Source organism: Anarrhichthys ocellatus, unplaced genomic scaffold (assembly GCF_004355925.1).
Source record: "Anarrhichthys ocellatus isolate YVR2014 unplaced genomic scaffold, GSC_Weel_1.0 scaffold24, whole genome shotgun sequence".
NCBI classification, from domain to species: Eukaryota; Metazoa; Chordata; class Actinopteri; order Perciformes; family Anarhichadidae; genus Anarrhichthys; species Anarrhichthys ocellatus.
This window is the reverse complement of record NW_022280054.1, coordinates 3209438-3223780: the sequence shown is the minus strand read 5'-3', so window position 1 is coordinate 3223780 and position 14343 is coordinate 3209438. Positions and strand designations below refer to the sequence as shown.

General features: G+C 40.5%; 1 protein-coding gene across 1 annotated transcript in view; it reads left to right on the top strand.

The window, feature by feature from the left end:
• LOC116391058 (BICD family-like cargo adapter 1) overlaps positions 1-12193 on the top strand; it is a 14334-nt gene extending 2141 nt beyond the window's left edge. Inside the window, exons 2-10 of the mRNA XM_031861297.1 lie at positions 9-224; positions 5573-5692; positions 6654-6800; positions 7312-7494; positions 8762-8926; positions 9488-9565; positions 9915-10027; positions 10581-10701; positions 11224-12193. Coding sequence (XP_031717157.1) covers positions 9-224; positions 5573-5692; positions 6654-6800; positions 7312-7494; positions 8762-8926; positions 9488-9565; positions 9915-10027; positions 10581-10701; positions 11224-11472 — 1392 coding nt within the window. The 3' untranslated portion in view covers positions 11473-12193. The remainder of the gene's footprint in view (positions 1-8; positions 225-5572; positions 5693-6653; positions 6801-7311; positions 7495-8761; positions 8927-9487; positions 9566-9914; positions 10028-10580; positions 10702-11223) is intronic.
• The last annotated feature ends 2150 nt before the right edge of the window (positions 12194-14343 follow it).

Here is a 14343-nt window from a genome sequence, read left to right as displayed (position 1 = left end):
CTGTGCAGGAGCTGGAGCAGGGCAGGCATGGGCTGCGGTTGAAGCTGGATGGCTGCCAGTCCCAGTGGGAGAGCCAGGTGTTGGACCTGGAGAGGGATGTGAGGGAGCTGAGCGCCCAGGTGGAGCGGCTCACCCGGGCCCTCAGCGAGGCCGAGAGGGACAAGAGTCGAGCCCAGCTGGAGCACAGCGAGCTCACACAGCGACTCAGGGAGCAGCTCAACACTGTGAGTCCCATTCCTGGATGAAAGGCCTGTGGTTGTAGATACTGTGTGTTTTTAATGGTATTCTGTCTGAACTATAGGTGATAGAACTGTAGACTTTGGTTCAAAGAAGCTCCCTGGCTGCGACAGGTGACTGAGCCTCTGTGAAACAAACACCTGAGCTGCTGGCCCTCTTGAGTCAAACTAGATAAGATGAGCTGTCTCCCGATCCTCACAATGAAACTCAATGTTCTCTGCAAACCGCTCGGGTATCAGTCTGACTCTGCAATCTGCCCTAGAGCAAGGCCGAACTCTCAGGCTGTTCAGACTCGGAACAAGGCCGTGACAAAAATGCTCACTAACACAGGTGTTGATTTAAAAAAAGGGAGAGTTTCCATCTGAGCAGCAGAGACAGAAGTTGGTTAGTCAGTAGCTATGAAACACAGCTGTTGGCTGCAGGCAAATGATCCGGGCTGTTGTGGTGCAGAATGTAAACGACATGTAAACCAGAAGGGGAGGGAAAGTTAATCCCATGGTTTGATTTTAGATCCAGGACAGAGGGAGGAAGAAAAGTAGAAAAGATCTGGAAGATGCATGTTTGCTAATTTAATTATTTGTTTAGTTTCATGAGCAAAATTGCCAAACATGCACTTTCCCCATGCAGCTTTTCAGTTTTTAATATCATTGTAAACTGAACATCTTTGAGATTTTGACTGTTGGTTGAACAAAACAAGATATTTGAAGACTTCACCTTGGGCTTTACTGAATTGTGCAATTTTCACTATTTTCTGACATGTAATATTAATAATACGTTTATTAGATTAATAGGTTATGAAAATAATCCTCCATTTCTGCCCTGCATGAGAACAGTATAATCTATTTACCCAGATCCAGTTTATTCAGTAACATGAAGTTAACTTTTAACAAGGTGCTTAGGTACAGGTGTGACGTAATGGACAAAATAACGGCTGATTCATATCATTATCAGCTGTATGTGTTCAAAGATTTATGATCAGCAGTGTTCTTGAGCGCACACTGGGTGGAAAATCAAACCGGCGACACAGTATTTTACTGCCTCTTATCAGTTAACATGGAGGAGCTGATTGGATCCCACAGCTGGACACCTTTTTTCAGTATTTTTCCAGACTGCGAAAATAGGGAATGTTTTTACGAAACATTACAGTCGTCGTGACGTGTTCCGTCCGTCACACACGGCCGATTACTCGGTAAAGCGGTTCCTCGTGCTGCTTCAAAATGAGCAACAAACCTGAACGCAATTTAAAAATGAATCCAAACAACAGTGTACAGCCCTCCTACGAGTCAAGGTCCGCAGAATAAGGAACTATGAATGTCTTCCCCCCCCCCCTCTACAGCCGGGCTGAAGCACTTGCTGAGGAAAACAGACTCCCTAGAAGTTCAGGAGAAAGTCAATTTAGATTTTTAAAAAAAGTGCTATCTCTGTTTGGGCTGTTCGGGGAGAGGGAAGTGGAGGAAATGTTTTATTTGGCATCAGACATGTTTCACTCTGGACTCTCTTTAGTTGTAAAAAGTCAGAAGAGAGAGTGAATGTGTTAAAGGAAGAAGAAGCTCCATGTCTGACGTGTCTTTACCAGACGTGAACGGTGCTGTTCTTTCTGCCGTGGTGAGTTGTGTGTGTATTTCTGTGAATGTGTTTGTTCAGACGCTCCCAGTTACGACTGGAACAGGGGATTTAGTTCTGTGTCCTTAATCTGTTGATTATCTTCTCAATGAATTTATTGATCGGTTACTCAGTAAAATGGCAGAATATAGTGAAAACAAATGCCCAATATGACATCTTTATCCAGCTAATAACACAAAACTATTATAGATATTTATTATGCTGTGATCGAAGACTAAAAGAAAATCAGCAAATATTCACATTTGGGACCAGAAGACCATGTTGGATCCAGTAATTATGCATCTCACAGATCGTGAGTGTACATATAATGGAGCTGATGCAGGTTTCAGAGAGCTTGAAACACTATATCCTAATTGTGAAAGTGTAACCAAAGCATGACAGGAATCTGGAGGAGGGCGTCCGTGTATCGCACCACAGAAACCTGAGCGAGGAAGGATTCTTAATGTTTACAAGCAACAGCAACGCTCCGATGCGAGAGGAAAGGTTTGCTATGACTCTTCATCCTGGTGCATTTGAGGAAGCGGCTGCATTTAAAGACAATGTTGACGTGTGCCAGTTTGTCACATGTTTGCTGACTTGTTGAGACAGCAGTTGAGGAAAGTAGATGTTAAGTGAGGTCAGAGTGTTTGCCTTATGAGTACATGCGTATCATTCCTGCAGCTGACACCCATTGTGGGAACACTGAAGTCAAGCATTAATGAGTTTGTCTCGTGTCTGATGCATGTCTTTGTTAATTCTTTAATCTACTCACTGAAGGTTAAAAAAAGTAAATGTATATAATCTGAAATTCATGACATTATTTACTCTGAAGGAATGAAAAATTTGATTAGCACATTTTGCTAATTTAGTTTGACTCTTGTGCAAGAAACTGGTCCACAGCCTAAGATCATATAAATATCTACTGGATAAGAAATGCCAGACTGGAGAGGGAGTATGATTATTGGATGATAAGTTGGAAATGTTGATGATATTCACTGTTTCTTTGGAAAATAATTCAATAACATATCCTTGGAGGTAAATTCAGTATAACCATTAGTCTTATCGCAAATTTATGCTTGCCAATGTTTTTCTTGATTTAATAATTTTGTCAAGAAAATAGTGTAACTTGCCTGTTTTCCACAAACTCACAGTGAAGTGGTTTCAAATATCTGGTTTGTCCAACCAACAAAGATATTTAGTTTTACGATCATGTGTCACTGAAAAGCATCAAACCATCACATCTGAGAGGCTGGAACTAGCTAGTATAAGTCATTTGTCCTTCAAAAATGAATATTTCATCATTAAAATAGTTGTTAAATGATCAGTTTTTTGTCGACTAATTGTTGCAGCTCTGATATTCGATTTTTAGATTTAATTTCTAAATGATTCATTGATTTATTGAAACAAGAATTAGCTGATTTATCGATAATTTAAAGAATGATTATTGCTGGCCAAGTATTTCTCCCCTTTTTAACAACAAGGGTGTAAATTAAATATTTGGAGATTTTTTTTTTCTTCTTCTGTGACTAAAAACACGTTACCTTTTTACCTCCTGCTTTCCACCCAATGTCACACAATCACCTTCCCTGGCCTTGGATCAGCGTGTGTTATTGAACGACTGTGACAAATCTCTTGCTGTGAGATTTCCGTTATTGTAAAAGGAGATGTTTGAATTGAGGCGAGCCCCTGTGACCTCTGCTCCTTCTACCAGCGTCACGCAGCTCATGGACAAAAAGGGAGAGATATAAATCTTTCATTCGCTCCTCTGATGTCGCCCCTTGTCATCTTTTCTGTGTGCTCCCCGAGGGGCTAGGCTGTAACTGGGGTCAGCTGTTAGATACCTCAGCGTTTGGATCGGGGGAGGCCTGAGGCTTGGAGGGCCATGTTAGGGGATATCATCTTTGTGTCTCTACCAAATGGAGCGTCCTCCTTCCATTGGTGATTCTCAGTGGGTCGCTGCCTCTTTTGTGGAGAAGGGGCCCGTGTTGACGAGGCAGCGGTAATGACGACTCATGGACACAAACGTTCATCTTTAATGTCCCCCCCCCTCCTCATAGTGTGTCTGCATGCCATGTTTTGTTTTTGTCCATTAGTGCCGGTTTTACTCTTGTCTCTTTCTCTCACACACACACTAATTTTAGACTCGCGCCTGCCTCACTTCCTCTGTACACTCCTACAAACACGTACACACAAGCTGGCCCCCTCTGCTTCCCCCTCATGATGTCCAAGTTTATCCTCCGCCACATTGTTGGCTAATGTGGCGTGATGATGTCACAGACACAACCAAGATGCCCTCTGCTCCATCTGCTGCAGAGGCCAGCCTTTAATCTCGTATTATGTGGCGGTGATGGGACCTGACAGGGGCCCACCAAACTGCTGAGTAAGGGGAACTGAGGGTCTCGGACCAGGACGGGAGGGTGGGGGGGGATTGGGAGAGCGATGGGTCGGTGTTCATCACTCTAAAGATCCCTTCGTTTTATTCTCTTCATTTCTCAAATTCTTGTGTTTGAGAGATACATGTTGAGAAAGTATCTGATGACAAAACATAGAAATCATTGTTTAACACTTAATATGACATGTGGTTTGTCAATGATTGGTTAATCATTTCTGATCTTTTCACGGATGAGTGATCACAAGAGTCGTGTTGCTGTTTGTTTGTGGTTTCCAGCTCTTTTGGCTTTTGACCTCTTACGAAAAGTGCAATTTGTGATATTCTTTTTTTGCATTTTCTCCTTCATTGGAAAGTTTGACAACTAGGAGGTAGACAGGAAACAAGGCCGAACATGATGACTGTATTTCCATCCTCAGGAAAGATTTTTGTTCTTATTTAAAATCCTACTTTGTTTATATGCAAGTTTGATAGCTGGCACACCTCATTCGTTGCCCTGACAGTTGTCAATCAGTTGATTAGAGTGAAACCATCAGCAGGATTGTGCATTGTGTTGCTGCGTGCTCCTTGCATTTGCATTTCTATTTGTGATACAAACCGGTCAAAACCTCCACAGGGTCAATATGTACATGTGACCCGTTATTGCAGGTTATGGTCTTACTGTGTGAACGTGAGTTATGAGCTGTTCTACAAATAATATTGTTTCCCTCTTAAATAGTTTTAAATACATTAAGAGCTGAAAATGTATTTATAAATTATTATATTTATTATTAAGCAAAAATTTAAAATGGTAAAAAATAAACATAGTTTTACCTTTCTTACCCCTTTAATCGTCTTGTGACCCTTCCTATTTTATCTTTAGACCCCACTCGAGGTCACTGGGTTCCCAAACTGGGAATATTGTAACCATGAGCAGTTCTTCTGAAGGCAATACAAAAACAAAATTCTATCATTCTCCTTGTGCTGCATGGCCCGCTGCAAAAAACATACAAAACACATGTTCAATTTTAGTCACCTAATCCCCACCTTTCAGTGAGGTATCATGTTGTGCTTCTACTCATCTGGGTGCAGATTACAGGATTTATTCCTGCTATATATTTGGCTATTTTAAGATTCAAGAATGTGGCCTCAATTCTCTTAAAGTTCATCCCTCAGGCAAGCTTTGTTTTGGAGTTTCAAGTCGGCAGCTAAAAATGCATGATTCCACTTTTCTGAGTGAACTTTGAGTAAACAAAATGCACAAAGAAGGCTTTCCTGCAGATTCAAAAGCCAGCTTTTCTTTCACTCTATTTGTGAATCTCATGTGTCTTATGTTTTCTTTCTGGTGTGTTTTTGATTGTGTAGGCCATGGAGGTGGAGAGAGCCATGTCCAGTGAGCTGCAGGCTCTGAAACAGGAGCTCCAACAAAAAGGAAGCCACAACCGGCCGCAGGACGAGGAGCTGATCAGTGCCATGAGGGAGCAGGTAGCTACCGGGCCATTTACTGGATATGTACCTCTGAATGCTGCAACCAAACCAAAGCTAATCCTAAATGTGAAAAGGGTGATCAAGTACAATGTTTCCAGACTTGAGAGCATCATGTACTCACACAAACAGGATGACCAGAACACACCAGTGTGTCTGTGTGTGTTTTCTTATTACATTTCCTGTCAAAAGTCTTGATTGTGTTGCCAGCTGCTGCATGTTCATGTATTTAGTGTCACTTAGAGAGGAACATTTTGTTGTGTGTTGTCCAATACATGAAGAACATAATTCAACACAAGACAAAATTTCAAAGTAAAACATGAACATGAAGTACAGGTAATAGTACAAATCTGTACACATAAAGGACACGGTAGAAATAAAATAAACAGAAAAGGGTACAAAGGAAAAATACAACATAATACAACAAAATTGAGGCATTTCATTTTTACTTCCCGTCATGTTTCTTACTTTATATTAATTTAAAAAAATGAGAACTTGATAATTATTGGTCCTTTCGATTATAGATTCAAAAAAGGCAATATCATCATTAATTTTACTCATTTAGCAAAGTTGAGCTTTGTCTGAGAACCATCCTTCAAAAGCTAATGGAAGTCTGAATTGTTGTGTGGATATACCTTGTGGTGGAAGAGGCCAGCTGTCTCCTAATAAACACAGTCGGGGAGATTCTGATAATGCCTTATGCAACCACCCTTTAACACTTTTAGTTGCTGATTTCCAGAGAAGAGTAACTAAGGAACATTCCCACAACAAACAATGTTTTGTTTTTTCAGGGGAAGTAAAGTCAAGAGAAAACTTCCAAATATTCTTGGTACCTCTCCAAACACATATATCATTTGATTTGATACGGTGTGACGCAAGGGCATAGTGGGAGTTAGTTTTCTTTTCCGAGAAGAAATAACTTTTTTTAAATCCTATTTATGATGCGTGTTTGTGTCTTTAGGTGCTGCGTCTCACCCAGAAGGAGCAGGCGCTGGAGGAGCGTTTGGAGAGTGTGTGTCAAGAAAACACTGAGCTGAGGGCGAGTTTGGCCTCTTTACACACACGCCTGGCTCTGCATGACCAACTCAACCAGCAGCACAGCCAACAGGTACATAGACGAGGCAACACAAAACGGCTCAGTGCGGTTGGTGTATGAATGAAAGGGCCTTCAATAACAAAGGGGTTTTCTGCTCCCAGCCCGCCGGCCTGGGTTTCGGTGGGATTGTGTAGAGCATTGCTAGACAATCACCTCATCCCCGTCATTGTCACTGTCACTCGCAAAGCTGGATTCCTCTCGTGTTTATTTACTTTCATGTTGGGCTGCAGGCTGGAATCTGGCACGTCAGGATTTCTCTCTCACTGAACGTTGGGAGTAAAAAGTCTCACGACGGATTTTTTAAAAAGCACATATGTCTTTGGGTAAAGGTGTGTTTGCGTTATCATATTCATCTCTCTGTTTATCATCGCTGTAATGGGAAGATTCATAATGTCTTATCTCCATCTCTATCAGTTGTTGTAGTTGTTGCTTACTTTAGATCCATGTTTGTGCCTGCAGGTGTGGTCTCTATGTTCGCGCGCGGTGTGTGTGTGTGTGTTCACACGCCTCCTTGTGTTTTCAGCTAGCCGGGGCGTTGCAGGAGGTGGAGGCGGCGCGGGGTCGCTCACAGCAGCTGCAGGTCCAGGTGGAGGAGCTTCAGGAGGAGGTGTCCCTGCAGGAAGGCAGGAGCCAAGGAGACGCCTCCCTGCTGTCCGAGCTGGAGAGCAGCCTGGAGACGGCAGGGCTAGGAGTCAGCAAAGAAGAGGTACTAAAGCAGATTACTCTCCAGCACCGTCAGACTACGGTGTTTTAAACCTTCAAGCCGGAACGGTAGAAAGATTTGGCTGTCAGGGAATTAAGATTAAAAAGTGGTAAAGGGGAACTCAACACCGACCCTTTACACATAAAAGCTCTCAGTAAATGAGTGTAGTTTCAAATTGTTCTTATAACACAGTTACCACGAATGACACAACCAGCCTGAACGACGAGGCAGAGACACTGTAAATCAAGCACAGTACTGTAAATCACACCAGAGTAGTTTAGCTACAAGTTTAGCTAGTTTTTATACTTTCTTTTTATTCTGTGGTCAGCAAGTGTTTGTTGTGGGCTCGTTGTACTGTAGTCCTGCCAACATTGAGTCACGTGTTTTCAGGGGAAATTGTTTTCCTGTGATGACTGGAAACAGGAATATTAAAGAATGTCTTTACTGGAAGACTTGTACAGTGAGATAACAGAAAAGTGTCAGCAGAAAGAAACATTATCTAAAAGTAAAATTTTATGAAACCTGTGTAAATATAATTGCAGTGAGAAGAACAAGTTCTCTCGCACAGTGTGACTTGATATGAGAACAGACAGGACGAGGTGTGAAGGTCCTTATTTTCAAAGTGAAAATCCCACAAAGAAACATTAGATGAGACTTGTTGCTTAGAATTATGTCTGAGAGAGAGAACAGGAAAACGGACTGACCGTGAAGCCAAGTCTTCAAATGCTCACTCTCTGGGTGGCTACTGTTATTGTTTGGTTCCAGCAGGAAAATGTGATGTATAACTGCACTCATGAGTCATTCACTACGTTTCCTGTTTGTCACGGCCACAACGTTGGAGAGTTTTCGGCTTTCAGCGCACGATTACGCCCGAGTCTTTTAACGCATCATAGGAAATCATATGATCATCTTTTTTACTGCATGAAGATCAGCCTCAAGATATCTTTGTTGAGTTATCATGAGATCAGTATCATCATGTGACATATATGACTCATGGAAGTTAAATAAAGTCATGAGGTAATGCTTGCACCTCCCAGTGTGTAAATAATTGATCTCACTCAAGAAGTATCACGCTAAAAGGAAAAGGGGGAGAGAAATACCACGTTTTTGAGGCTTACTTTTCATTCAAACACGTTAGCTCTTTTAATGTATTCCAGATGCACAGTAACAGCCTCTTATGACAAGTGAGAGTAACTCAACACTTGTATACACAGACAGTTAATCATTAATCAACACATATTTAACATGCCTCCTCTTCTGTTCCACTTAGATTACACAAGAAATGGGGTCCATCCTTCAGTTACTGCTCCCGCTGACCCAGAAACTGAACGGCTCAGGGAGGTCAGAGGTCGTGGATCAACAGGAAGACCTGCACGCGATGCTGCATCGGCTGAAGGGAGTGGCCCAAACGCTGGCACTGACATCCGGCCCTCAGGTGAGCCACAGAATGAGCAAGTGGCACAGGAGAGGAAACGCAAAACAAAAGGCTGACCGTGTCAAAGTAGGACACTGTGGCTTTTTATGATCCAGAAAAACGCAACAAACCTGAAAGTGGAATGACTTTGCTACTTTGTTATTAGAGGTCAAGTTATGTAGACATTAGTCTCCTTATATACCACTTTCATCAATTAATTCATGGTTGGCCTCTCTATCCCCCTGGTGGCTGTTAGAAGCACCGTAGTGTCGTCACACTGAACCATTCTTAGGAAGTGTGTGTGTCCTTGTTTATGCAATGGATGCCAATTAATTGTTGCAATTGCTGCTTTGCTGAGCATCTATTTGCCACAAGCAAGCATTTACAATTGTCCAGTTGTGTGTCATGGCGTTCACACAACAGGAATTTACCAGTGCAACTAAATATTCCCGCCCACCCCATTCCTCCATCGGAGCACCTTGCAAATAGGCCAACATACAGTATCAGAAGCTCCTTTTTGGTGTAAATCTCTGTGAAATGCACGGCCGACACCTGATCTCTTTGTTAATGTCTCTGTTCCAGGAGCTGAATCGAGCTTTTGTCGACAGGACGGGCGATCAGTGTGGGAATCCGAGCGCAGCACAGGAGCTAAGAGATCAGGTAACCCAGTGATGAACGAACACGTCTGTCGGAGAGGAGCAGCGCACATAGTGGCCCATTATTTTAGGTTTTGTTTGCATCATTGCAGACCTTGCTGCTGTCACTATAATCCATCTTAGTGTCGTAGACAGATTCAGTGACATTTTAGAGCATTTCTGTTATTTTATCACTTTTGCAACAATCGTTCTTTAGCTCTTTGTAAGCTCCAGAGGAATCAAAAGATTAAACTTTATTCGGTATAATGTAACATTTCAGTGCAACAGCGCAGCCTTTATTACATATAAAGAGGGGATATATGCAGTACGTTTCACACAGTGGTCTGAACACAGTTAATGTCTTCTTCCCTTAGAACGTCCGGCTGCAGCAGGAAAACGCTGACCTGAAACAGAAGCTGCAGGATGTGCAGGAACAGGCTGAAGTTGTCCAACAGGCCATCAGAGACCGAGATGAAGCCATAGCCAAGTGAGGACCTCGTTTTTTCCCCTCAATATTCTCCCTTGACAGCATTTGTTTTACAAGAACAGCTGTTATATTTGATAGAATAATTCTGTAAATCTTGGGTGATTACATGTGTTGCAAACAGTGCTTGAAGGGGAATAGAAACAAGTGCCAGTATGTGGCATCTGTATGAGCAATCACTATTACATTCTGAATTTCTACAGTGAATAAAAGATACGAGGAGGTATTGGGTTTGGGGTCTTCCCTCAAGAAAATCTGTAAAAGTATTTTTACTTAAAACCAAGCAATATCATTTTGGACCATTATTATTACTATCGATAACACCCCAAAAGCTTTAAAACTAAATTTGCTGACGCTGCATGATTGTGATTGCCAAGATAATTTGATATGGAAAGGACAGAAAAGAGCTCACTTTGAGCACTGTTTGCACAACAAAAAGAGACACAATTCATGGTTTTATTATAGAAAGCTTCTCTTGCAGCCATAGTTATGAGTTTGAATATATTCTTGTATACGACCGTGATGTGACTAAAGAGGTTTCATCATTTCTTGGTAGGAAAAACCTGATGGAGGGCGAGTTGCTGAGAAGTAAAAACGACATGATGTCTCTCAACAACCAGTTATTAGAAGCCATCCAACGTAAACTGGAGCTGTCACAGGAGCTGGAGGCCTGGCAGGTGAGATCCCTTTTTCTCTCTGTAGAGCGTTTTTGTCCATCACATTCAGTCTACTGCACCTCAAACCATCTCTCATGCTATCTCTTTGTCCCAAACGGCCTTGGAATCTTTTAGCACATCTCCTGCTTAATGAAAAATAATGAAAATCATTAAGATCGGCATCAAACTAAAGTTTTAGTGATAGTTTAAAAAGACAGGAGGGAGGTCGGGGACAGACGCAGCCATATCTCTCTCAGCTCTACCAGTTTGGAAGAATATGAGCAGCAGGTGTTTCTGTCAGCGAGTCCTTCTGCTGCTGATGCACTACGCAGAGAAGAGCCATCTGCTGGAGGTTATGATCTCTAGCGTTTGGTTGAAGATAATGCAGATAATATTTTTATGTTAGCTGAAAACAAGTATATAATTGATACAGTCATATAACTATACTGCATATAGTGAGTCTGAATGATATAAGGGCGGTGTCGACATTGTTGAGTCACTGCTCCTCAGACTGATTATCTCTTCCTCCCCACCTTTCCTCAGGACGACATCCAGATCATCATCAACCAGCAGCTCAGGTCCCAGCAGCAGATGGAGCATCCTCAGAAGAAGTCCACCTCCAACGGCATGTCCTTCTTCCGCAGGCCCAGCAAGACGACCTCCACCTGGTCACGCCAGCCCTCCTCCTCCTCCTCCTCCTCCACCTGGAGTTCAGACGCTAATCAGGGCAAAACTCAATCCCCCTGGAGGGACTGGTTAAGACGGGGGAAAGGGGCAAACAATGGACAGTGAGTGCCATACCCACCTCCTGAGTGCTGAGGAGAGGATGTACCAGGAGGATGGGTCAGAGGGAAGTCACAAGTGCAGCTTCCAGTACATCATGTGTGGTGAAAAGAAGCCATGAAGACGCTTGTAATTCAGCGATGAACAACAGAGCCACTGCGGACAAAGACTTGTCAAATTGGCCCTTAATCGTATACATTTCATTGGAAGGCTGAGCCTTCCTAAAACCTAAATTAATGTAAAAAACACTAATTTTTCACAATTACATTCGAGGGTTTGCGTGAGACTGTAAATATTGTGCCTTCTTTCATAATGTTGTGAATGTCTTTATGTCTGAGACTATATATGGTAGGTGTAGATCAATGGAGAGTATTTGTTCAGATCATTTAATGTCACAGATCAAAGAGTGAGAGAGAAGTACTGTCAGGAAATAAACGATCAAACAGTGCATTTGTGATCGTGCTGAACTGTGACTTAGAATACCAAGTTTGATGTGAGAAGTTATGTGTCGGCTTTGCTCAAAAGCTAAATATGTGAAAATGTTCATTGTACAAGAAACACTGTATGTCTTTGTGTACAGTGAGATTGCTGTTGTTTTTTACAAATTAGTTTTTGTTCTGTGAAGGATGACTCGGTGTGGTATGGATCTGTGCATAGCTGACAAATGTATGTTCTGTGACTCGATGTTCAAAATTAAAGCTGCTCAGTACAAACTGGGTTGTTCCCTGAACTGTCTGAATGACCACATCTGGAATCATTTCATAAAAACATCAAATTATCCTTATAGGTTTTGAGTGTTGGTGTTTAGATTAAAAATGTCTTCAATTTAGAGAGTTACAATACAAAGTGTTACTTTACAATGTCAAAATGCAGCACTGGCCCCAGGATGACCATGAACTGAGATTGTGTGACAAATACACAAATTGAAAACAAGTGTATTTGCCTTGTGTGAGGTACAAAGAAAGATGGATGTAGATGAGTTTGAAAGAAGCAGCAGGAAGAAGGCGAGTATGAAAAAAAAAAAAAAAAACTGAAGACATTTCAAGTTACAGTAATAAGAATGAGAATGAAAGAGAAATCCACTTGGCTGGAATAAAATTGAAAGGGAGCAAGAACAGATGGACGATGTCAATCCAGTTATTGTTAAAAGAAGAGGTTTAATTATTGTTCACATGAATGACCCAGGTGTGCAGGGAATTAAAAGGTCAGGCAGGGAGCCAATCCATTAACTGTGTAGTATGTATGTAGTGCATTGGGTCATTGTAACCCATATTCCAATGCAAATACCGGGGAGACACTGGCACCATCAAACGTTTTTATTAAAAGAATCAGACAAAATGATTAAATAGGGTATATGTCAAAAGATTATTAATTAAAAGGCAATTTAAGTAAAACATGTAACTAAGGCCGAAGATTAGTCAGAGGGCCTTTCAGTATCTATTTAACTATTATAACAGCTTTAAATTCAACCATTTGTGTGTGTGTGTGTGTGTGTGTGTATATATGTATATGCATTATTTATTTATTTTTAAAGTCTTTGTCCAAGTACATACAAACTACAGCTTCATACACACAGGAGTGGGAGATGCAGTCTGTTGCTGCCCTCTGCTGACGGTCAGCACACATGATGAAGCGATCAACTGACCTCACACAGCCAGCGCAGTCTCACATTAAAGAGAAAAAAGAGGAAAATTTCATTCTCAACAAATTACACTTATTGAGTTCTGAATACAAGGGCTTGCAAATCGATATATTATTAATAATATTTTGTTGAAAACGTTTTTGCTAAATTTTGTTGATTTTCTAAAAAGGCCCAGAAATTAATCTGAGATATTTTTCTCATGATGGTGTACATAATAAGATAAGATAAAATAAGATTATTGATTTACAGCGGGGAAATTTGGTTGTTCCAGCAACACAAAGACAGCAGTAGTACAAATAAATAGACGGTAAAAGAAAAAAATAATAGGTATAAAAAAAGCTAAAATAGTAATACAATACAAAATAGAAAACTATACAACACCATATGGAGACACAAGTTGCAAGGTAGTGTGACAGTAGTGGGATATACTGTATATATGTATAGTAGCAGTAATATAATAGCAGCAGTCAGCAAATCTATGTTAACTGTGTACATCTACATTCACTCCTTATGTACATATTAATATGCATGTGTATCAGACTTTAGTGCATTCTTTTTCCTCGTCCATTTTTATTAAATGTTTATTGTATTTATTAGAAATACATTTGAAATGATTATTTTCTGTATGTTTTCATATTTAAGTGTATTTATTTACTTTATTTTTAAATTTTATATAATGTTTCCTTTTATCATAGGTTAGGGATATTATCATTAAAATGCCATATATGTCATTATCACTATTTTGATTGAATATATATTTAAGTTCATGAATCATTATTATGATAATAAGATACATTTATTTTTTGATGCAAAAATGGAAATGTTTATGCACCTACCAAAAACAAATAAAAACAAATCTTTACAAAAAACAGAAAGAATCAGTGTACACCAGACTGATATGTTTTAGTAGTAGTAGACTACTTTATTTGTCTGTATTAACATAGAGTGGTAGAGTGGAAGTAGTGTCTAATAGCTATATATAATATAACTCTTATATTCCTCTTACATAACTATAAAGAATGATGTATATCCACAGTTATTTACTGAGAATATAGTTCAAACGTTGGATATAAATATATTATTCTTTCAAACTATTATTTACAGTTGCATATATTCACTTTCTATAACACAGTGACACAGAGAGGTTGGTTTATTAAACCGTTTTTAATAATGTTTTCATGTTTTGTAAACTTACTCAGCAAACAAGACACTCCGTCTCCTTTTGATGACGTTGACAA